The sequence below is a fragment of the Oncorhynchus clarkii genome, chromosome 20 (genome assembly GCF_045791955.1).
Source record: "Oncorhynchus clarkii lewisi isolate Uvic-CL-2024 chromosome 20, UVic_Ocla_1.0, whole genome shotgun sequence".
Taxonomy (NCBI): Eukaryota; Metazoa; Chordata; class Actinopteri; order Salmoniformes; family Salmonidae; genus Oncorhynchus; species Oncorhynchus clarkii.
The window spans coordinates 80,129,710-80,153,877 of NC_092166.1; the positions used below are offsets into that span (position 1 = coordinate 80,129,710).

General features: G+C 44.9%; 1 protein-coding gene across 2 annotated transcripts in view; it reads left to right on the forward strand.

The window, feature by feature from the left end:
- LOC139375717 (BAR/IMD domain-containing adapter protein 2-like) overlaps positions 1 to 24,168 on the forward strand; it is a 112,619-nt gene that overhangs the window by 60,882 nt on the left and 27,569 nt on the right. For both annotated transcript variants that reach the window (XM_071117527.1, XM_071117528.1), the window contains 3 exons: positions 12,900 to 12,961; positions 16,399 to 16,470; positions 18,547 to 18,684. In XM_071117527.1, the coding sequence (XP_070973628.1) occupies positions 12,900 to 12,961; positions 16,399 to 16,470; positions 18,547 to 18,684 (272 nt within the window). The remainder of the gene's footprint in view (positions 1 to 12,899; positions 12,962 to 16,398; positions 16,471 to 18,546; positions 18,685 to 24,168) is intronic.

Below are 24,168 nucleotides of genomic sequence, written 5' to 3' on the forward strand. Positions count from 1 at the left end.
CAGCTGAGGTGGGCGACTCTGTCCATAGGACAACAATCAGTCGTATATTGCACAAATCTGGCCTTTATGGAAGAGTGGCAAGAAGAAAGCCATTTCTTAAAGATATCCATAAAAAGTGTTGTTTAAAGTTTGCCACAAGCCACCTGGGAGACACACCAAACATGTGGAAGAAGGTGCTCTGGTCAGATGAAACCAAAATTGAACCTTTTGGCAACAATGCAAAACGTTATGTTTGGCGTAAAAGCAACACAGATGAACACACCATCCCCACTGTCAAACATGGTGGTGGCAGCATCATGGTTTGGGCCTGCTTTTCTTCAGCAGGGACAGGGAAGATGGTTAAAATTGATGGGAAGATGGATGGAGCCAAATACAGGACCATTCTGGAAGAAAACCTGATGGAGTCTGCAAAAGACCTGAGACTGGGGAAGAAAATTTGTCTTCCAACAAGACAATGATCCAAAACATAAAGCAAAATCTACAATGGAATGGTTCAAAAATAAACATATCCAGGTGTTAGAATGGCCAAGTCAAAGTCCAGACCTGAATCCAATCGAGAATCTGTGGAAAGAACTGAAAACTGCTGTTCACAAATGCTCTCCATCCAACCTCACTGAGCTCGAGCTGTTTTGCAAGGAGGAATGGGAAAAAATTTCAGTCTCTCGATGTGCAAAACTGATAGAGACATACCCCAAAGTGACTTACAGCTGTAATCGCAGCAAAAGGTGGCGCTACAAAGTATTAACTTAAGGGGGCTGAATAATTTTGCACGCCCAATTTTTCAGTTTTTGATTTGTTAAAAAAGTTTGAAATATCCAATAAATGTCGTTCCACTTCATGATTGTGTCCCAGTTGTTGTTGATTCTTCACAAAAAAATACAGTTTTATATCTTTATGTTTGAAGCCTGAAATGTGGCAAAAGGTCGCAAAGTTCAAGGGGGCCGAATACTTTCGCAAGGCACTGTAACTAATTATTCTGCCTGTGATGACATCATGTTCTTGTATTTCTGATAGCGTAATGGATTTCAGCTCTATGCCCTTGGCTCTGTTGCTTTAAGGCTGCCTAACAAATGACCTTTAACCTCACACACTGAAGAGAGAGGGGTGGAGAGAGAGGGGTGGAGAGAGAGGGGTGGAGAGAGGGGTGGAGGTAGAGAGAGAGAGAGGTAGAGAGAGAGAGGTAGAGAGAGAGAGGTAGAGAGAGAGAGGTAGAGAGAGAGAGAGGTAGAGAGAGAGAGAGGTAGAGAGAGAGAGAGGTAGAGAGAGAGAGAGAGGTAGAGAGAGAGAGAGAGGTAGAGAGAGAGAGAGAGGTAGAGAGAGAGAGAGAGGTAGAGAGAGAGAGAGAGAGAGGTAGAGAGAGGTAGAGAGAGAGAGAGGTAGAGGTAGAGAGAGAGGTGGAGAGCACCTCAGACCTGGGCTCTGTGATCACAGCTCTCCGAGGGTACTCGGCTGTCTTTAGTTTTTTAATCAAAGACACAGCACTAACACACACCTGTTTCTCTGGTAGCGTTCTCTCAACCCTTCTCTGCCGTCAGTCTGTGAAACTCATATACTCATGTCTGTAAGCTGAACATTTTTCAGTCATTTTTTTGTTTTGTAAGACTGGGAGGGAGGGAGAGAATTCACAGCTTGTCTGTGCTTCATAGCTGGTATGTGTGAAATCCACAAGCTTTGCCGATTTTGTTCTGTAATTTTTTTTCTTCCACTGCAGCAGTAAGTGATGCTGTGTCAATATGCTTTCAACAGCCTGCTGGACTTTGTCAAATATGTCCTTGAGCTGGTATGCCACCTGTCCTTAGTACTGGTGGTACTCTGCCAGATAGTGACTTAATGAACCTGTTAATATGGTAGACTACTGGGCTCTGTGGTACTATACCACTGGTATGTATGTGTATGTGTATATGTATATGTATATGTGTGTATATATATCTATATCTATATAAATATATATATATATATATATATATATATAACACACACACACACCTCCATGCCAACCAGTGAAGAGGAAAGGACGCAATGACCGACCTCTGTTCTGAATCACATAAAAACCAATTACAAGCTATTTAAGAGCACCATGTACCCACTCCAGCACCAACCTTACTTTACACTGTTTTTCCCTCATTCTGAGTAGACCCTGAGTTTTCTCTGAGAGTTCAGTTATCTGTGACCCTGAGTTTTCTCTGGGAGCTCGGTTATCTGTGTGACGCTGAGTCTTTCACATCAGCCTGTCCTCTCTGAGATGTACTCTCATTCTCACCCAGCTCTTGGTGTGAATCTAACTGTTACCTCACTGTCAGACATTTCAGACTCTTTTCTCTCGGTCTCATCTCAGACACTCATTCTCAGTTTCCCCAATTTGACAATTAGCTAACATTTTACATTGTAGTCATTTAGCAGATGCTCTTATCCAGAGCAGTTTACAGTTAGTGCATTCATCTTAAGATAGCTAGGTGAGACAACCACAGCTCAGGTATGGTAAGTACTTGTTTTTCTCAATAGAGTAGCCATCAGCAAAGCCAGTGTTTTTGGGGAGAACTCCAGTGTGAGTGTTAGTTCACAAAAGTGACGGGCAGGGATCTGGTGTCCTAGTGCCAGGGGGAAGCGCTTTCCACCATGTGAGGTTCCAGGACAGAGAAGAGCTTGAACTGGGCTGAGCCACAAACATAATCCTTAACAACAATACTCCGTGACCAAGAGGGGAGGGTAACACACAACTTACTAATGTCTCTGGGTTTCGCTCTGTGGGACTAGAACCAGCGTCTGGAACTCTGTGTGTGTGTGTGTGTGTGTGTGTGTGTGTGTGTGTGTGTGTGTGTGTGTGTGTGTTTCATGCCTGGCAATGATATGCTAGGCCTACTGTGTGTTCAGTCACTACTGCTAGGAAGAACACTAGACTCTACTTTTAGGTTATTTGTCCTGTCTAGGAAACACACTAGGCCCTAGTATTAGGTTATACATCCTGTCTAGGAAACACACTAGGCTCTGGTATTAGGTTATACATCCTGTCTAGGGAAGAACACACTAGGCTCTGGTATTAGGTTATACATCCTGTCTAGGGAAGAACACTAGGCTCTGGTATTAGGTTATACATCCTGTCTAGGGAAGAACACTAGGCTCTGGTATTAGGTTATACATCCTGTCTAGGGAAGAACACTAGGCTCTGGTATTAGGTTATACATCCTGTCTAGGAAACACACTAGGCTCTGGTATTAGGTTATACATCCTGTCTAGGGAAGAACACTAGGCTCTGGTATTAGGTTATACATCCTGTCTAGGGAAAAACACTAGGCTCTGGTATTAGGTTATACATCCTGTCTAGGGAAGAACACTAGGCTCTGGTATTAGGTTATACATCCTGTCTAGGGAAGAACACTAGGCTCTGGTATTAGGTTATACATCCTGTCTAGGGAAGAACACTAGGCTCTGGTATTAGGTTATACATCCTGTCTTCTCTCCCCGGGCTAGTAACCTTTTCCTGTTTTTGATGCAGAGGTAAAAGTTTATAGAGCGTTAAACGACAACAAAATATTCTAGTTATTCTAATAGTCTAGTTTTTCAAGACACCGACTCCTGAGCCCTGAACTGCGTCCATCCTTTTCTCCAGAGATGGTATTTTGTCGTTTGCGCATTTATAAACAGTTATTTGTGTGTATTCTAAATACACAAACACTTTTTTTCTTTCTCTAATTATATTTTTCACTCGTCACTAGATTCTGAGAGCAATGAATGACAAACCGCTCCACGACCCCCTAGAATGAATGACAAACCGCTCCACGACCCCCTAGAATGAATGACAAACCGCTCCACGACCCCCTAGAATGAATGACAAACCGCTCCACGACCCCCTAGAATGAATGACAAACCGCTCCACGACCCCCTAGAATGAATGACAAACCGCTCCACGACCCCCTAGAATGAATGACAAACCGCTCCACGACCCCCTAGAATGAATGACAAACCGCTCCACGACCCCCTAGAATGAATGACAAACCGCTCCACGACACCCTAGAATGAATGACAAACCGCTCCACGACCCCCTAGAATGAATGACAAACCGCTCCACGACCCCCTAGAATGAATGACAAACCGCTCCACGACCCCCTAGAATGAATGACAAACCGCTCCACGACCCCCTAGAATGAATGACAAACCGCTCCACGACCCCCTAGAATGAATGACAAACCGCTCCACGACCCCCTAGAATGAATGACAAACCGCTCCACGACCCCCTAGAATGAATGACAAACCGCTCCACGACCCCCTAGAATGAATGACAAACCGCTCCACGACCCCCTAGAATGAATGACAAACCGCTCCACGACCCCCTAGAATGAATGACAAACCGCTCCACGACCCCCTAGAATGAATGACAAACCGCTCCACGACCACCTAGAAGCCAATTTGCATCTTGTTTGAAGGGGAAAATAGAAGAAAACAACAAATATGATTTTTGTGATTTACTAGGCTCTTGAGGGGACATCTTAAGAATCTAATCGATCGCAGTGGACAAGACAAATGACCTAATCCCTGTATAGTGCACCTACTTCTTACCAGATTCCTATGTTTGAGCCTTTATTTAACTAGGCAAGTCAGTTAAGAACAAATTCTTATTTACAATGACAGCCTACACCGGCCAAACCCGTACGATGCTGGGTCAATTGTGCGCCGCCCTATGGGACTCCCAATCACAGCCTGATGTGATACAGCCTGGATTCGAACCAGGGATTGTAGTGACGCCTCTTGCACTCCGATGCAGTGCCTTAGACCGCTGCGCCACTCGGGGAGCCCAGTGCACAAGTACAGTGAAATGCCTTTCTTGCAAGCGTTAAACCCAACAACGCAGATATCAATGTAGAACTAAAAATAGCATGAGGTAGAACAAAGTTCAACACCATACTATATACTGGGTCAGTTCAATACCATACTATATACTGGGTCAGTTCAACACCATTACTATATACAGGGTCAGTTCAATACCATACTATATACTGGGTCAGTTCAATACCATACTATATACTGGGTCAGTTCAATACCATACTGGGTCAGTTCAATACCATACTGGGTCAGTTCAATACCATACTATATACAGGGTCAGTTCAACACCATACCATTTACTGGGTCAGTTCAACACCATATACTGGGTCAGTTCAATGCCATACTATATACAGGGTCAGTTAAATACCATATCCTGGGTCAGTTCAACACCATACTATATCCTGGGTCAGTTCAACACCATACTATATACTGGGTCAGTTCAACACCATTCTATATACTGGGTCAGTTCAATACCATACTATATACTGGGTCAGTTCAATACCATACTATATACTGGGTCAGTTCAATACCATACTATATACAGGGTCAGTTCAATACCATATCCTGGGTCAGTTCAACACCATACTATATCCTGGGTCAGTTCAATACCATACTATATCCTGGGTCAGTTCAATACCAGACTATATACTGGGTCAGTTCAATACCATACTATATACAGGGTCAGTTCAATACCATACTATATACAGGGTCAGTTCAATACCATACTATATACAGGGTCAGTTCAATACCATACTATATACTGGGTCAGTTCAATACCATACTATATACTGGGTCAGTTCAATACCATACTATATCCTGGGTCAGTTCAATACCATACTATATACTGGGTCAGTTCAATACCATACTATATACTGGGTCAGTTCAATACCATACTATATACTGGGTCAGTTCAATACCATATACTGTGTCAGTTCAATACCATACTGGGTCAGTTCAATACCATACTATATACAGGGTCAGTTCAATACCATACTATATACAGGGTCAGTTCAATACCATATCCTGGGTCAGTTCAACACCATACTATATCCTGGGTCAGTTCAATACCATACTATATCCTGGGTCAGTTCAATACCAGACTATATACTGGGTCAGTTCAATACCATACTATATACAGGGTCAGTTCAATACCATACTATATACAGGGTCAGTTCAATACCATACTATATACAGGGTCAGTTCAATACCATACTATATACTGGGTCAGTTCAATACCATACTATATACTGGGTCAGTTCAATACCATACTATATCCTGGGTCAGTTCAATACCATACTATATACTGGGTCAGTTCAATACCATACTATATACTGGGTCAGTTCAATACCATACTATATACTGGGTCAGTTCAATACCATATACTGTGTCAGTTCAATACCATACTGGGTCAGTTCAATACCATACTATATACAGGGACAATTTCAATACCTTATCTACAATGTGCAGGGATACTGGTGTGATGGGGGAATATGTATAGGGGGTAAGGTGACTAGGCATCAGGATATATGTGTGTGTGTTTGTGTGTGTTGGGCCTTGTGAGTGTGCATAGAGACGGTGCAAAAATGTAAATACAAGGGTCAACTCAGATGGCTAACAAAATGGCTACAAGGACCATTTAAACGGAACAAAAATATAAACAGAACATGCAACAATTGTAAATATTTTACTGAGTTACAGTTCATATAAGGGAACCAGTCAATTGAAATTAAATCCCTAATCTATGGATTTCACATGACTGGGCAGGGGTGCAGCCATGCGTGGGCCTGGGAGGGCATAGGTCCACCCACTTGGGAGCCAAGCTCACCCACTGGATAGCCAGACCCAGCCAATCAGAATACAGACAGAAATACTCCTCAGTTTCATCAGTTGTCTGGGTGGCTGGTCTCAGACGATCCCGCAGGTGAAGAAGCTGGATGTGGAGGTCCTGGGCTGTTGTGTGGCCAGTTGGACCTACTGCCAAATTCTCTAAAATGACGTTGGAGGTGGCTTATGACAAATTTAATATTAAATTAGCTGGCAACAGCTCTACTACGACGGAGATATGAGTAGTTCTGTTCTATACATTTCATTTGCTGATTCAAAAAACATGAAACATTGGCTGATGGATGATCGTTGTTGTTGTTTTGTTTCTCTCTTTCTCATGCCAATTGCAAGCTCCCTCAACTTGAGACATCTGAATTGTGTTCTGTGACACAACTGCACATTTTAGTGGCCTTTTTATTGTACCCCACACAAGGTGCACCTGTGTAATGATCATGCTGTTTAATCAGCTTCTTGATATGCCATACCTGTCAGTCAGGAGGATAAATCCTCACTAACAGGGATGTAAACAAATTTGTGCACAGCATTTGAGAGAAATAAGCTTTTTTTTTTTGTGCGTATGGGACATTTCTTGGATCTTTTATTTCAGTTCATGAAACATGGGACCAACACTTTACATGTTGGGTTTATATTTTTGTTCAGTATAGTTAGCTATTAAGCAGTCATATGGTTTTGGGGATAAAGCGTTTCAGGAGCCTGTTGGTGTCAGACTTGATGCACCGGTACCGCCTGCTGTGCGGAAGCAGAGAGAACATCTGTCTTTGGTCGCTGGAGCCTTTTATGATTTCCCTTCCTTTGACACCACCTGGTATACACGGAGTCTACAAAACATTAAGAACACCTGCTCTTTCCATGACATAGACTGACCGGGTCATTCCAGGTGAATGATTTTTTTTAAAGTGGTAAATCCACTTCTATCAGTGTAGATGAAGGGGAGGAGATGGTTAAATAGACAATTGAGAAATGGATTGTGTTCGTGTTCCATTCAGAAGGTGAATGGGAAAGACACAATATTTTAAGTGCCTTTTGAATGGGGTATGGTAGTAGATGCCAGGCGCACCGGTTTGTGTCAAGAACTGCAACGCTGCTGGGTTTTTCATGCTCAACAGTTTCCTGTGTGTATCAAGAATGTTCCACCACCCAAAAGACATCCAGCCAACTTGACACAACTGTGGGAAGTATTGGAGTCGACATGGGCCAGAATCCCTGTGGAACTGAGGCTGTTCTGAGGGTAAAAGGAGAGGGGAGGGGGTACAACGCAATATTAGGAAGGTGTTCTTAATGTTTTGTATACTCAGTGTAGAGGTCTTGGATGGCCCTGGTCAAAAGTTTTGCATTATATAGGAAATAAGATGCAATTTGGGACCACAAGCCCTGAGAGGCCAAGACAAAGCAGCTGGGGGCATTAATCGTGTTAATTAATTGTCTATTTTTTTTTTAAAGATGGGGCTCCACTAAGACCACATAACAATACGCTTTAGTCTCTCTAAGCTTCAGATGTTGTTATCTGGGCTGATTATGGTTAAGAAGCTTAGGTTCCCTGCTGGGACAGGAGAGAGAAACAGGCAGACCAATATTTCAGATGTCAGGATGGAGTAGCATGAGATTAGACATTCACAAACAGGTACATAGCTGCGGGAAGTAGTTTTGGGGGTGCTGTGATTGTATTTATTGTTTGCTGAGGGGGTGCAGAGAAAGAAATGCCCGCGCTGAAGACGTCTATATCGGTCTGTTAAACCAGGACTAGTAAAGGCCCGGTGCACTGCTTTTAGGAAGAAACATTATTTTTATTTGAGTGTTGACCAGCATTTGTAACTTCAGTCTGTTAATTAATTATCTCTACAAAAGAAGTTAATCTGATAATACTTGTGGAATATAAAACATATTTGCTTGATATGTTTTCCTGTTTTCTTGAAATATTTTGCAAATGCAACTTTATTTCTGTGAAAAATGTAAATGGACTATTCATTCCTTTTCCATTTTAGTAGACGCTCTTGTCCAGGGCGACTTACAGTAGTGAGTGAGTACATGTTTCATACTGGTCACCTGTGGGAATCAAACCCACAACCCTGGCATTGCAAGCACCATACTCTACCAAATGAGACACATCATCACAAACCGCTTGATGGCTGAATGTATTCAATTACTGGATTGGTCATTGCTTTCTTCAGGGTGATGAAGGTCTACAGGTACAAACCAAGATGACTGGCCTATGTACAGTACATTTTCCATGAAGTGGTTTGTAAGGATGGTCATATTTTCTGTTATTTGATCAAGAAAAATATTTAATTTGATGTGGATGTTTTGTATTTTTGTCCATAAATTGTTTTGCCAAATTGGAGATGCTGAAAATGTTTTTGCACATACTGCAGACATCTATAATCGGTCTGATAATACTTGTAAAAGCCCAGGGCACTACTTTTGTGAAATAAAAATAATAATTCATTAATAAACATTATTCAGATTTTTCAGGGTGTGCAGCAGCACCACTACTTCGCACAGCTATGATGTGCATCTGCTTGAACACACACACACACACACACACACACACACACACACACACACACACACACACACACACAGTCATCTTCATGTGATGTAGTCACATTGTTCAAAGCATGGTGCTGTTATATCCTACCTCCCCTTCATTTTGTTCCCGCCCACTAATCTAGTTAATCGTGTCGCTGTATTTTATCCCTAGATGGACAGTGGTATTAGCATGGTAGGAGGAGGAGGACTGTGGTTGATGGATGGACAGTGGTATTAGCATGGTAGGAGGAGGACGGTGGTTGATGGATGGACAGTGGTATTAGCATGGTGGGAGGAGGAGGACGGTGGTTGATGGATGGACAGTGGTATTAGCATGGTAGGAGGAGGAGGACGGTGGTTGATGGATGGACAGTGGTATTAGCATGGTGGGAGGAGGAGGACGGTGGTTGATGGATGGACAGTGGTATTAGCATGGTAGGAGGAGGAGGACGGTGGTTGATGGATGGACAGTGGTATTAGCATGGTAGGAGGAGGAGGACGGTGGTTGATGGATGGACAGTGGTATTAGCATGGTGGGAGGAGGAGGAGGAAGGTGGTTGATGGATGGACAGTGGTATTAGCATGGTGGGTGGAGGAGGAAGGTGGTTGATGGATGGACAGTGGTATTAGCATGGTGGGAGGAAGAGGAGGAAGGTGGTTGATGGATTGACAGTGGTATTAGCATGGTGGGAGGAGGAAGGTGGTTGATGGATGGACAGTGGTATTAGCATGGTGGGAGAAAGAGGAGGAAGGTGGTTGATGGATTGACAGTGGTATTAGCATGGTGGGAGGAGGAAGGTGGTTGATGGATGGACAGTGGTATTAGCATGGTGGGAGGAAGAGGAGGAAGGTGGTTGATGGATGAACAGTGGTATTAGCATGGTGGGAGGAGGAAGGTGGTTTATGGATGGACAGTGGTATTAGCATGGTGGGAGGAAGAGGAGGAGGAGGAGGAGGAAGGTGGTTGATGGATGAACAGTGGTATTAGCATGGTGGGAGGAGGAAGGTAGTTTATGGATGGACAGTGGTATTAGCATGGTGGGAGGAGGAAGGTGGTTTATGGATGGACAGTGGTATTAGCATGGTGGGAGGAAGAGGAGGAGGAGGAGGAGGAAGGTGGTTGATGGATGGACGAACAGTGGTATTAGCATGGTGGGAGGAGGAGGAGGAAGGTGGTTGATGGATGGACAGTGGTATTAGCGTGGTGGGAGGAGGAGGAGGAAGGTGGTTGATGGATGGACAGTGGTATTAGCGTGGTAGGAGGAGGAAGAAGGTGGTTGGATGGACAGTGGTATTAGCATGGTGGGTGGAGGAGGAGGAGGAGGAGGAAGGTGGTTGATGGATGGACAGTGGTATTAGCATGGTGGGAGGAGGAGGAAGAGGAGGAGGAAGGTGGTTGATGGATTGACAGTGGTATTAGCGTGGTGGGAGGAGGAGGAAGGTGGTTGATGGATGGACAGTGGTATTAGCGTGGTAGGAGGAGGAGGAGGAAGGTGGTTGATGGATGGACAGTGGTATTAGCATGGTGGGTGGAGGAGGAAGGTGGTTGATGGATGGACAGTGGTATTAGCGTGGTAGGAGGAGGAGGAGGAAGGTGGTTGATGGATGGACAGTGGTATTAGCATGGTGGGTGGAGGAAGGAGGGTGGTGGAGGAAGGAGGGTGGTGGGTGGAGGAGGGTGGAGGAAGGTAGGTGGTGGGTGGAGGAGGAAGGAGGGTGGTGGGTGGAGGAAGGAGGGTGGTGGGTGGAGGAAGGAGGGTGGTGGGTGGACAGTGTGATCTTCTGGTGGTCTCAGTGTGATGAATCAGCACTGTCCTCCTTGGCATGGAACCCGACCTATAAATGGTGCTGATTTACAGGGTTGTGTGTGTGTGTGTGTGTGCACTTTGTGTATTTGTGCGTGTCCAATATGGAAAAATGTTGTGCTATGTTGCTCACTGATTGAGTTCAGTAAATGTGTCGTTTCAGTGGAGACATATTGAGATACATTGTCATATTCCCCTCGACAGCGAGGCCAGGGGTTCTTCATCGATTTGATGAGATGGAGAGTGCTTTGGAAGCCAGCCAAAACCAGACTGAGGTTGGAAGCTGACGCTGACATATTTATCTACCTCACTGTGTCCAGCCTCAGGCAGTGGAATAACCACTGCTATGTACCTACCCTGGCTTTCATAGGCATTCTGTATGGATTGAGGGGAGGGAGGCAGGCCTCTGTAGGACTTTCACTGTCCTTTTGTTAGGGGGATTGTACTGTACTGGCTATGCCTCTGTGTGTGTGTGTGTACGTCTGTGTGTGGCTGGTTGGTTAAAGATTAAGTGTGTGTACTGTGTAGCTAACAATGTAATCGCTTCCCAAATAATCTCCTACCATTTTTGTGTACTTTTACCAGTTTTGCATGCTGTTTCTGTGGATTTTAACACCTGAATCCGGTCCAGGCCTTGTTGGAAGGTTCCCATCCTTCCCTTCTCCTACATCCCCTTTTCACTTAGTCAGCTTGATTACCTTAGCACTTCCTGATAAGCCTCTTTATGCTGTGATGTCATTAAAGAAAGACCCTTCTAGAATGTTCCCCTTAGTTCTATAGGAAGTATCAACCTATCCCCTTGGTTCTACCCTCACCTCCTCTCCTTCCCCACCTGTTTCATAACCCCAGTTACTGACCTGTGAAAGACTCTTGAGTGACCACATACATCATAAAATGGTTCAAGGCAGCGTACTACACACAGCGAGCAGGATGAGGTTAGATATTACTCCTTTTTAATTGACAAGTGGATAGTCAATTAATTCCAATAAGTCATTGCGTGTGTGTGGCGTGTAACCCATCGTGTGTCTCATTCCTATATCTGGGGAACCTATTTGGAAACAGGTCTCTTCTCTGGGGTAGTTTGATCTGTCTGTCTCTCCAGGTCTCTTCTCTGGGGTAGTTTGATCTGTCTGTCTCTCCAGGTCTCTTCTCTGGGGTAGTTTGATCTGTCTGTCTCTCCAGGTCTCTTCTCTGGGGTAGTTTGATCTGTCTGTCTCTCCAGGTCTCTTCTCTGGGGTAGTTTGATCTGTCTGTCTCTCCAGGTCTCTTCTCTGGGGTAGTTTGATCTGTCTGTCTCTCCAGGTCTCTTCTATCCGTCTGTCGCTCAAACTATATATTTTTGTTCCTTTTTTTTTTTACAATGCATTGCATATTCAGAAGAGGCAGCATGTAGGTATCTTAAAACGAACGCATTTAATCTCCCTGGCTGCATGAATCACCTTTTTTATTCTCTCTTATCTTTTTGTTTTTAGGCTTTTCTCTCGGTTCTGCTTTTTGTTTGGAGTATTTCTGTGTTTTATTTAGTATAAAAGACTGACTAATTCCTGTGTGGAACTAATTTTTATTTATATCTCATATGCAGTATTTGTATATTCTCAATACTATTAATATAAAGCTAATATTATCATTGATACTTTGATTTACATGCTCTGTTTCTGTTGTCTTCTTGTTCTACTCTTTTTCAGTGTTTTTCAGTTCTGTTTTGCTCGTGACTTGACTGACGTTCCATCCTGTTCATTATTCCTCCTCCTCCTCCTCCTCCTCCTCCCTCGTCTCCCTCCCTCCACCAGTCTTCTGTGTTTTTGTTTGGCTGCATGGTCTTGTTTGCACGTTGATGTAGCTTTCAGTGACACCTTGGAAGATTTAATAGAATTCTCTTTCTTTCCCTCCCGGTCTTCTCTTTAGGGGATGTACTGTTTCAGATGGCTGAGGTCCACAGGCAGATCCAGATACAGCTTGAAGATATGGTGAGGAGAACTGGATGACTTGGTATTAGGATATTGAATTAGAATTTTAAATATATATAATTTGTAATGCACAAATGTAATCATTGAATTCATAAATTGAACTTGTTTCATTTATTATTATTATTATTATTATTATTATTATTATTATTACATTTAAAATTCTATTTCAGTTTGATTGAATATTCAAATGAAACATGTATATATTTAATTTCAATATTGTAGATTCATTGTAGATTCATTGTCTGTGTATCAAGTTTAAAAACTGTCATTTGAAGTTTATCAAAGTTTCTCATATTCAACTTTTCAGATGCATTCAATTTCAGTTTTCAAATATAGTTCTTTAAATTCAGACTCAAAACCAGAGACATCAATCATCCTGGTACTTTGCCAGCCAGGAGAGGTAAACCCAAGCTACTGGCAGTTTCTGAAGTGTCATGTTGAATTTATTTTCTCCCTAATGAATTTGGCTCTATCGTTTGAACTGTTTTAGCTATAAGCTATTATAACCCCATTCCTGAAAGCTGAGACTGTCTGGAACATGGATGTGCCTTCTGATCCCTTCTATGATAATCACAGGCTGCGCAGGTCCAGTTACATGCTGACCACACTGCCCGTGTTACAGGACCAGCTACATGCTGACCACACTGCCCGTCTTACAGGACCAGTTACATGCTGACCACACTAACCTAGTTACAGGACCAGTTACATGCTGACCACACTGCCCGTGTTACAGGACCAGTTACATGCTGACCACACTGCCCGTGTTACAGGACCAGTTACATGCTGACCACACTGCCCGTGTTACAGGACCAGCTACATGCTGACCACACTGCCCGTGTGGCAGGACCAGCTACATGCTGACCACACTGCCTGTGTTACAGGACCAGTTACATGCTGACCACACTGCCCGTGTTACAGGACCAGTTACATGCTGACCACACTGCCCGTGTTACAGGACCAGTTACATGCTGACGACACTGCCCGTGTTACAGGACCAGTTACATGCTGACCACACTGCCCGTGTTACAGGACCAGTTACATGCTGACCACACTGCCCGTGTTACAGGACCAGCTACATGCTGACCACACTGCCCGTGTGGCAGGACCAGTTACATGCTGACCACACTGCCCGTGTTACAGGACCAGTTACATGCTGACCACACTGCCCGTGTTACAGGACCAGTTGCATGCTGACCACACTGCCCGTGTTACAGGACCAGCTACATGCTGACCACACTGCCCGTGTGGCAGGACCAGTTACATGCTGACCACACTGCCCGTGTTACAGGACCAGTTACATGCTGACCACACTGCCCGTGTGGCAGGACCAGTTACATGCTGACCACACTGCCCGTGTGGCAGGACCAGTTACATGCTGACCACACTGCCCGTGTTACAGGACCAGCTACATGCTGACCACACTGCCCGTGTGGCAGGACCAGTTACATGCTGACCACACTGCCCGTGTTACAGGACCAGTTACATAATGACCACACTGCCCGTGTTACAGGACCAGTTACATGCTGACCACACTGCCCGTGTTACAGGACCAGTTACATGCTGACCACACTGCCCGTGTTACAGGACCAGTTACATGCTGACCACACTGCCCGTGTTACAGGACCAGTTACATGCTGACCACACTGCCCGTGTTACAGGACCAGCTACATGCTGACCACACTGCCCGTGTTACAGGACCAGTTACATGCTGACCACACTGCCCGTGTTACAGGACCAGTTACATGCTGACCACACTGCCCGTGTTACAGGACCAGTTACATGCTGACCACACTGCCCGTGTGGCAGGACCAGCTACATGCTGACCACACTGCCCGTGTGGCAGGACCAGCTACATGCTGACCACACTGCCCGTGTGGCAGGACCAGTTACATGCTGACCACACTGCCCGTGTTACAGGACCAGTTACATGCTGACCACACTGCCCGTGTTACAGGACCAGTTACATGCTGACCACACTGCCCGTGTTACTGGACCAGTTACATGCTGACCACACTGCCCGTGTTACAGGACCAGTTACATGCTGACCACCCTTCCCGTGTTACAGGACCAGCTACATGCTGACCACACTGCCCGTGTGGCAGGACCAGTTACATGCTGACCACACTGCCCGTAGACACATTAGAAGGGAATGTCACCAAAAAAAACAGTTTGTCCCCCATAAGAATCTTTTTGAATAGCCCCACATCAATAAGTCTGAATGCAATATAAAGTCTATGTCGTTTCAAACTATGAAATACAAATTCATTTCATGAATTTAATTACTAAATTCAAATTCAATATCCTAATAGAAATAAAACATTTATGGAATGAAAATATAATTTCTGTTGGTACTGAAATCGTTCCATAGAGAAGGATGATGAAGCTGCTCCAGAATCTCACCCAATCGACCCCGGAAAAATATAGAGACTGTGAAAAAGCTTGTAATTCCGTGTCATTTGAGCTACTGTCACTGACTACCCACAACCACCTCCGAAGCACCTGTCTCACACACGACCGCCTCTGAGCGTTCCGTCCAGAGGAACTAAAGGACGGGTCCTCACTCAGAAAGATGTCAAATGAGGAGAGGACATCCAGAGCTTATGTCAGACCAACATAGAACAGAGCGCTACTGTACACACACACACACACACACACACAAACAATCAACTACTGGCCTTTTAACTATTGTTTGTATATATTCTCACATCTCGCCTGTTCCTGCTCTTTCAGCACACAGCCAACCGATAGAAGTTAAGAAAATATTACTGCTCGAGACTTGGCGCTACTAACTAGGACGATAAGGGAAGAAAACAAACCTAGCGACTTTGATACTGTTTTAGTCCCAGATGGCACCCTATTCCCTATAAGTACTACCAGAGCCCATATGCTCTGGTCAGAAGTAGTGCACTCCAAGGCAGACTGCAGGGGCCTGCCTTGTTTTTTATTCATCAGAGCCAGTGTGTGAGGACTCCCTCAGTGATCTGAAGCTACCGTCTTAGCGTGTGTTCATTTGGGATGTTTTACCTTTGATTTAGTTGTTTGTTTTGTGACATTTCAGTACTGCCTAGTGTGGGACTGCTCTTTGTCTCCATACATGCTAAAGTCAATTGTGAACATGTACTTCCTTACAACACACAATCTCAATACTGGCATGAAGTTAGACATAATTCACATACTGGTACTATACAACTTTCCCTAGTCCTTTGGGCCTGGTCCGATATCAAGACAATCTTGGCTCATCAAGTTATGTTGACACCACAACACCGACAGCATCCAAAATAGTAGGGTGTGTTTTTGTTTAAGCAAACAAGTCTGGTTTGGCAGTTTTTGAGAAAGTACATCCTGAGGCAAGTTGTACTCCTTCCTGCCTGTTGTTATGACGTGTGAGTATATCTTATGTGATCATTAACTCTTTGTGGTCCTCTCTTTCCTCCTAGCTGAAGTCGTTCCACAATGAGCTTCTAACCGAGCTGGAGAAGAAGGTGGAGCTGGATGCACGCTACCTGAATGTTAGTGTCCTTAGACCAGTGGTTTCGCAACCTCAGTCCTCCAGTGTACCCCCCCCCCCCCACCCCCACCCCCCCCCCAATAGCACACCGTTTTGTTGTTGTCCGAGACAAACCTCATTTTAGGGCCAGATCAAATTCGCATAGAAATGTGAGTTATAGATTTGTCAGTCTAATTGAACGCTAGTCTAAGAAGCAGTAGATTTGTTCTATCTGTGCGATTTCTATGCTTCCCGCACTTAAGTTTAATTTTTCCGTCTTTTACTGTTGATTTTGTACACAAAGCTAGATTTTTGGTTAATTATATTATATTATAACACCTGTTTAGTACCTGTTTATCACCTGTTCAGTACCTGTTTATCACCTGTTTAGTACCTGTTTAACACCTGTTTAGTACCTGTTTAACACCTGTTTAGTACCTGTTTAACACCTGTTTAGTACCTGTTTAACACCTGTTTAGTACCTGTTTAGTACCTGTTTAGTACCTGTTTAACACCTGTTTAGTACCTGTTTAGTACCTGTTTAACACCTGTTTAGTACCTGTTTAGTACCTGTTTAGTACCTGTTTAGTACATGTTTAACACCTGTTTAGTACCTGTTTAGTACCTGTTTAACACCTGTTTAGTACCTGTTTAACACCTGTTTAGTACCTGTTTAGTACCTGTTTAACACCTGTTTAGTACCTGTTTAGTACCTTTTTTAGTACCTGTTTAACACCTGTTTAGTACCTGTTTAACACCTGTTTAGTACCTGTTTAGTACCTGTGTAACACCTGTTTAACACCTGTTTAGTACCTGTTTAACGCCTGTTTAGTACCTGTTTAACACCTGTTTAGTACCTGTTTAACACCTGTTTAGTACCTGTTTAACACCTGTTTAGTACCTGTTTAACGCCTTCAGAATACACCTTTTATGTCTTCTCACCTTCACTTTGAACTAGAACACAGAGGTGTTTAAGTGAGCTTCCCTTTACAAATACTTATATTTTTTTATTACCTATAATTATCTTTATATTAGCAGTTTTCTTATGACGTTACCGCAGAGTCAATCAAATGTTTTAGTTCAGTTTTATATAATGCCTTTTATATAATTCTGTGTCAGTGGTTGTGTATTCTGATGGGAGGGCCGCATTTAGAAAGCGTTGATACAGACGGGTGATTTAATTGTATTCCACGGTGGCTAGCTAGGCCTCCCTACGGATCCACATTATCATCAAATCATCAGCTAGAGACAAACTCCACGGCTCTCTGAGCACTTCTTTTAATTTCCCACTGGTTTTCATCATAACCACTCAGCAATAAAGTTACAAATTACTTTCTTCTCTTACTTTCCGAATCATGAATTATGACATATTTGAAGAAAATAAGAAGTAGTAGTTCAAGCTTTATTTAAGGGATAAACCCATTTCTAGAGATTTATTGAAGAGAATTTTGTAGTGGAATTGGGAAGCTTAAATAAAGGCTCAGTACTGGATATTCATAAACAAAGTCAGTAATAAAATAATGCTGTCCTCTGTTTGAAATTCATATTGACCTCGTCAGTTCATTTGAGGCCGTACTTTGGCAGTCTGGCAGCCGATCAGAAAACCATATGTTCCCCTGTTCCCTCTCCCCCTTTTGTGTCCTTTCTCTCTCTGCTTGGCTCTGTTATTTCAGCATTGACTAAAGTAATTAGCCATGCTCAGCTAGGTTTTTCCATCAAACAGAAATAAAATATTGGAAACATTGTTTTGTGGAGGGCTGGCCGACCGGCAGACAGGCCAGGCCACAGGATTGCGTTAACTCTTGGCAGAGGTGAATGAGTGAAACACAAAGGCAGTGGTTTGGAACACAATAAGTCCTATAGCCACTGGGGACAGACTGTGTGTGGGTGGGTGGGGGAAGAGAGATCAGCCAAGTCCCTATGATGCCAGACTAACTCATTCCCCTGCATTATGCCACATTGCATCAATCAGCGACTAGAAGGTGGTCAGGTGGTTTGAAATGGGACTCAACACCTAACCATAGTGGTAGAACACTAGTCTAGGGAAGCCAATGACTGTATAGCTATGTTAAAACCGACTCTATACTCCCACCTACAGGCGGCTCTGAAGAAGTACCAGATGGAGCACAAGAGTAAAGGAGAGAGTCTGGAGAAGTGTCAGGCAGAACTGAAGAAGCTCCGCAGGAAGAGCCAGGGCAGCAAGAACCCCTCCAAGTACGGAGACAAGGAGATGCAGGTGAGAGATCGGAGGGGGGAGAAGGGGTATGTGTGTGTGCTTCCAAAGAGCCTCAGGTTTCGGTTAGCTTGCTACTGTGAACGAAACAGACAGACTGAGTCCCTAGTCAGCCTATGGACGATGCCAGCTGGTGGGTCAAACGTTCACCGTAGGGGAAGTTGGCTGGTGAGACGTTTGACTGCAGAGCCAGATAAATACTGTATCATCCCATTGGCCACAGCCCAGCAGGTGTCGAAGATGGATAGCCAATCTAATCCAAGAGGAGATTTAGGCTGAGCAAGTCTCTCTTATGGCCCCTTTTACTGAAGCAGAAGAAGTTGACTAAAACTAACTACAAGAACTCCGTAACCTTCAACCTTTAACCTTGCCGACGTTAGCCAAGTCATCTATATATACACTACCAGTCTAAACTTTGGACATGCCTACTCAATCAAGGGTTTTTCTTAATTTGACTATTTTCCACATTGTAGAATAATAGTGAAGACATCAAAACTATGAAATAACACATATGGAATCATGTATTAACTTTTTTTATAAAGTGTTAAACAAATCAAAATATATTTTATTTGAGATTCTTCAAAGTGGTCACCCTTTGCCTTGATGACAGCTTTGTACACTCTTGGCATTCTCTCAACCAACTTCATGAGGTAGTCACCTGGAATGCATTTCAATTAACAGGTGTGTCTGTCCATCATTACTTTAAGACATGAAGGTCTGTCAATGCAGAAAACCCTAGAATGAGTAGATGTGTCCAAACGTTTGACTGGTACTGTAACAAGGGAATAAGGGACCCATCCCATCTCTCACTAGCTCCCAGATACGAGGTTCTGAGAGGTGGGTCATTCTTAGCTCAAATCAAATCAAATCAAATTTTATTTGTCACATACACATGGTTAGCAGATGTTAATGCGAGTGTAGCGAAATGCTTGTATTGGTGGTGATGTGCTGCTGCTGGCTGGAGGGGTGGGCCCGGGTACTGTGGGCCTTGCCTCGGACAACCAAGCTCGGAGGGAGGGAGACAGATACAGCGATGGGGAGAAATAAACTGAACGTCACCTTGAATTACGGCTTCAGAGATTCAAGCCTCTCACTCAAGGAGATGTGGTAAGATTGTTGGGACAGCCATGGGTAGATCCTATAAAAGTCCGGTCCACTGAAATAAGGGAGTCATTCATCTTGCTTTTTCTCCACTGCATTTTTCAAGCTTGTCAAAATGCTTTGAATCACCATGGTTACTCTCTTTATTCTGATCTTTGACCACTTCCTCAACTACATTGCATAACATTTGTTTATTTGATGTGAAGTGTTATGTAGGCCAGCTAATTGTGTCCTGCAGAGGCATACGCGCCTCCCCCATGGTAGCTGTTACAGAGAAGGTGTGTAATGTGCCCTTGCAGGTTGCCGTGCCCCTCTGCCTCTCAGTGAGTAGCACCATGACACGTGGTGGGTGTACTGAGTCGATGGTTACACAACGCAGTACAGTGGAGGTGCAGGTGTGTGGAGGCTGATTTGTTGTGACGTTGTATTATGGTTCTGAAGCTTCAATATGAGATGGGAGCACTGCCTGCCACACTCAGTCCTCTTAGTTAAATAGTGTGTGTGTGTGTGTGGACTGCAATTTCCTGGCAGAATGCAAAAGCCATCAGAGCAACCTACAGGTCCTCTGTTGCCCAAAGGATTCTATTTAAACCAATAGAAAATAAACAATTTCAGCAAAAGAGCAGGCCAGTCTACAAGGGGAACACTGAGGCATTGAGGGCGGCAGGGTGGCCTAGTGGTTAGAGCGTTGGACTAGTAACCGAAAGGTTGCAAGTTCAAATCCCTGAGCTGACAAGGTACAAATCTGTCGTTCTGGCCCCTGAACAAGGCAGTCCTCCTATTCATAAAGCAGCCGGAGGGAATTTAATTGTTGCCGAACTAGAAGAGGAGTCATTGTGGAAATGGATACGTGGTGCTTTAAGCCACAGCGCCTCTACAGCGTCACCCTAAAAAACCATTGGGCCGCTATGGTTTGGTGGGCAGGCAAGCCTGTGGTCTGACCTTTTTGTTTACATTACATTTGACATGTGAGTCATTTAGCAGACACTCTCTTATCCAGAGCCCTTTACAGTGAGTACATTCGACTTAAACCTCAGTGGGACAACCACATATCACAGGCATTGACAGTACACTTTTTCCTTAAAGGGCAGAGTCAGAGGTGGTAAAGGGGGGGAAAGAGGTGCTGACCTGGCTTCTGGGGGGGGGTGTTGACCTGGCTTCTGGGGGGGGGTGCTGACCTGGCTTCTGGGGGGGGGTGCTGACCTGGCTTCTGGGGGGGGGTGCTGACCTGGCTTCTGGGGGGGGGTGCTGACCTGGCTTCTGGGGGGGGGGGGCTGACCTGGCTTCTGGGGGGGAAGCTGACCTGGCTTCTGGGGGGGAAGCTGACCTGGTTTCTGGGGGGGAAGCTGACCTGGTTTCTGGGGGGGAAGCTGACCTGGCTTCTGGGGGGGGGTGCTGACCTGGCTTCTGGGGGGGGGTGCTGACCTGGCTTCTGGGGGGGGGGTGCTGACCTGGCTTCTGGGGGGGGGGGTGCTGACCTGGCTTCTGGGGGGGGGAGCTGACCTGGCTTCTGGGGGGGAAGCTGGTTCCACCATTGGGGTGACAGGAAAGCAAGAGCTTGGAATGGGCTTAGCAGGAGCATCCCTCCCGTAGGGGTGGGAGGGCCAAGAGACCAGTGGTGGCCTGGGTTGGGGTGTAGGGTTTGAGCATAGCCTGAAGGTAGGGAGGGGCACTTAGTACTCCATAGCAAAGCACCATGGTCTTGTAGTGGATGCAAGCTTCGACTGGAAGCCAATGAAGTGTGCAGAGGAGCAGGGTGACATGGGAGAACTTGGGAAGGGTTGCTGGTCTGGATACGTTACAGGGGTTTGATGGCACCAACAGGAAGCCCAGCTAACAGCGAGTTGCAGACGGGAGATCTGATGGCCCACTCCCAGCAGAGACACAAACACACGCAGGCAGACATGCGCAAAATGTCATTTCCGGGCCATAGTCACACTCCCTTGAGCCTGCTCTCTTCAGCACTTACTGATTAATGGACGCTTCTGTCTGTGTGTGTGTGTGTGCTCCCAGCCTCTTAACGGTTCTTGAGTGTGATTACAGAGAGTGAGTGTTGCGTGGCTGGGTAGCTGCGTAGCCTATCTCGGTCCCTGCTGTGCCTCATGTGCACTTCTGGGAACAAGCGGTTGGCAGGGACACTTGAGACTGGTGGCCTCTTCTCTTTGCCAGGGAGGAAGGGGGGTCGACGACAGAGATTAGCTGATTACCAGCTAGTGAAGCTCGTTATAATGATTCTCTGAAAGATTTGTTGATTAGATCGACTTAATTATCCCACCTGAAGAAATGATTTGTGTGTCTGCGTTTAAACCCAGCCTCGGTAGACTTGTGTAGGCTCTGAAAAAGCTAGTCCATCTCAGCCGCCGCCTTGTTCCTTCCACCCATCATCGTTTCATTAAGTCGGGTAACAGCTCACTGATTTCCTCGGGAAGGAAAGGAAACAAAAAGTAATCTCCCTTTCCCCCGCTCTGCTCCAGATGGATGGTAATATTAAACCCTTACCTCTAGCCGATGATGAAAATGCACTCATTTACTACTGTGTCCCTAGGGGAACACAAAGCACGGACGCAGTGCCTGAAAATGACATGGTAAATCTCTCTCACGTTCATTATTAAACACTTAAGAGGGAGTGTTTCAGGGGGAGAGGCAGACTGATTTGAATATAATGGCAATGTCGCTGGCGTTCTGTTGCCGACCCAGAAAAATAGGAAATCGCTAATAGCTTCTGTTACATAATATCTCAATTGGGTGTTAGATGAGTATTAGCACTGGTACATACACAGTTGAACACCACAGCCTTTTCGTATTCCCATTTATTTCCCATTTATATTTGTATTATCATATTGCATTCAGTGTGCTTGCATGAGTTGAGGTAGATTAGCATTGGATTTACATGGCACAGTCTTCGTTGCACTGATTTCCAATGTATTCGGTTGTCGGGTAAAAAGCATTTAGCCATTGAGTGGGAGGTAAACGTATTGTACATTTATTCTGTAGCTAAGGGCAGTAAGGTTTCCCTTTGTTGAGACAGACCCTGGGGATCTCTCTCTCTGTCTCTCTGTCTGTCTGCCTGTGTCTGTCTGTGTGTCACCTGTCTGTCTGTTTCTCTCCTCTTCTCTCCTCCTCTGCTCTCCTCTGCTCTCCTCTGCTCTGCTCTCCTCTCCTCTGCTCTCCTCTCCTCTGCTCTCCTCTCTGTCCGTCTCAGGCTACTATGAGGAGAAATGGTCAAATGAGGTGTGTTTTCTGAACGGTCGAATGTGCCACATTTCCCCAACTGATAGTCATGTTTCATTGCTATGCCTTTGGGGCATTTATGGTAACTAGTAACAACAGCAACTAATTATCACGTTCTAATGACAACTCTGTGAGGGTGACATGCTACATGCTACTGCCGTGTGGAAACGGGAGTTTCAAGTGACACGCAACATGTTAGCATGTCACATAAACGCACACGCTAAGACACATCTTGAGGCTACATCAACACCACAGTTCAGTTCCCTCTGCGTTAGCTGGATGGCGTCAGGATGGGATGTGGAGAGTAAAAGAGGGGGGAGGGGGAGGGGGGGGGTCTGGGTTTGTTCTGTTCTGCTGCAGTTCTGTTCTTTCCTTCAATTCTTCAACCCAGTTATTTTCTGTCTCTCTCTCATTCCACCTTTTCACTATCCCTTCCTTTTCCACTCTATCTCTTTTCTGAAGGACCCATGTCGTGTCCTCCTCCCCTATTGATAATGCTGTAATAGGTCACTGTGATGTAATTGTTCTAGGAGGGGGGGGGAGGGGCTCCACGACATCAGAGGAAGCTTGTGCACTGACAGGCAAAAGATCAATCTTAGACCTCGGCTTGACATAATTAAACGATGATTCTAGGAATTAAGTTCCATCAAAGTTTAGGTTCATTGAATCTGACATTTTGCGTCGACGTACTTACATTGGTATCTCGTATTCCATTTTTAGTGGAGGTTTGAAATGTCCTTTTTATGCATCTTCTGTCTCGCTCACCCAAGGCCTCTATCATTGAGTATAATATAACAATATCTAGTGAGCCTGTAAGAGTGGGAAAGGGGTTATGTCGGATCCCTCCATATGGTTCTTTGTCCCACCGTTCAACCCTTTCTTTCTTACTGCTGAGACTGCTTCCTGTCACCACCAGAGGTCCCCTGCTCCCCCGACCTCTAAGGCTTCTGGCTACAGTAAGACTCTAGGACACTGGTTCTCAACCTGGTCCTGGGTAACCAAAGGGGTGCACGTTTTAGTTTTTGACCTAGCACTACACACCTGATTCAAATCATCAACTCATCAAAAGGCTTTGGTGATTTTGAATCAGGTGTGTAGTGCTAGGTCAAAAACTAAAATGTGCACCCCTAGTCTACGACCTGTACCTTTCGGCGT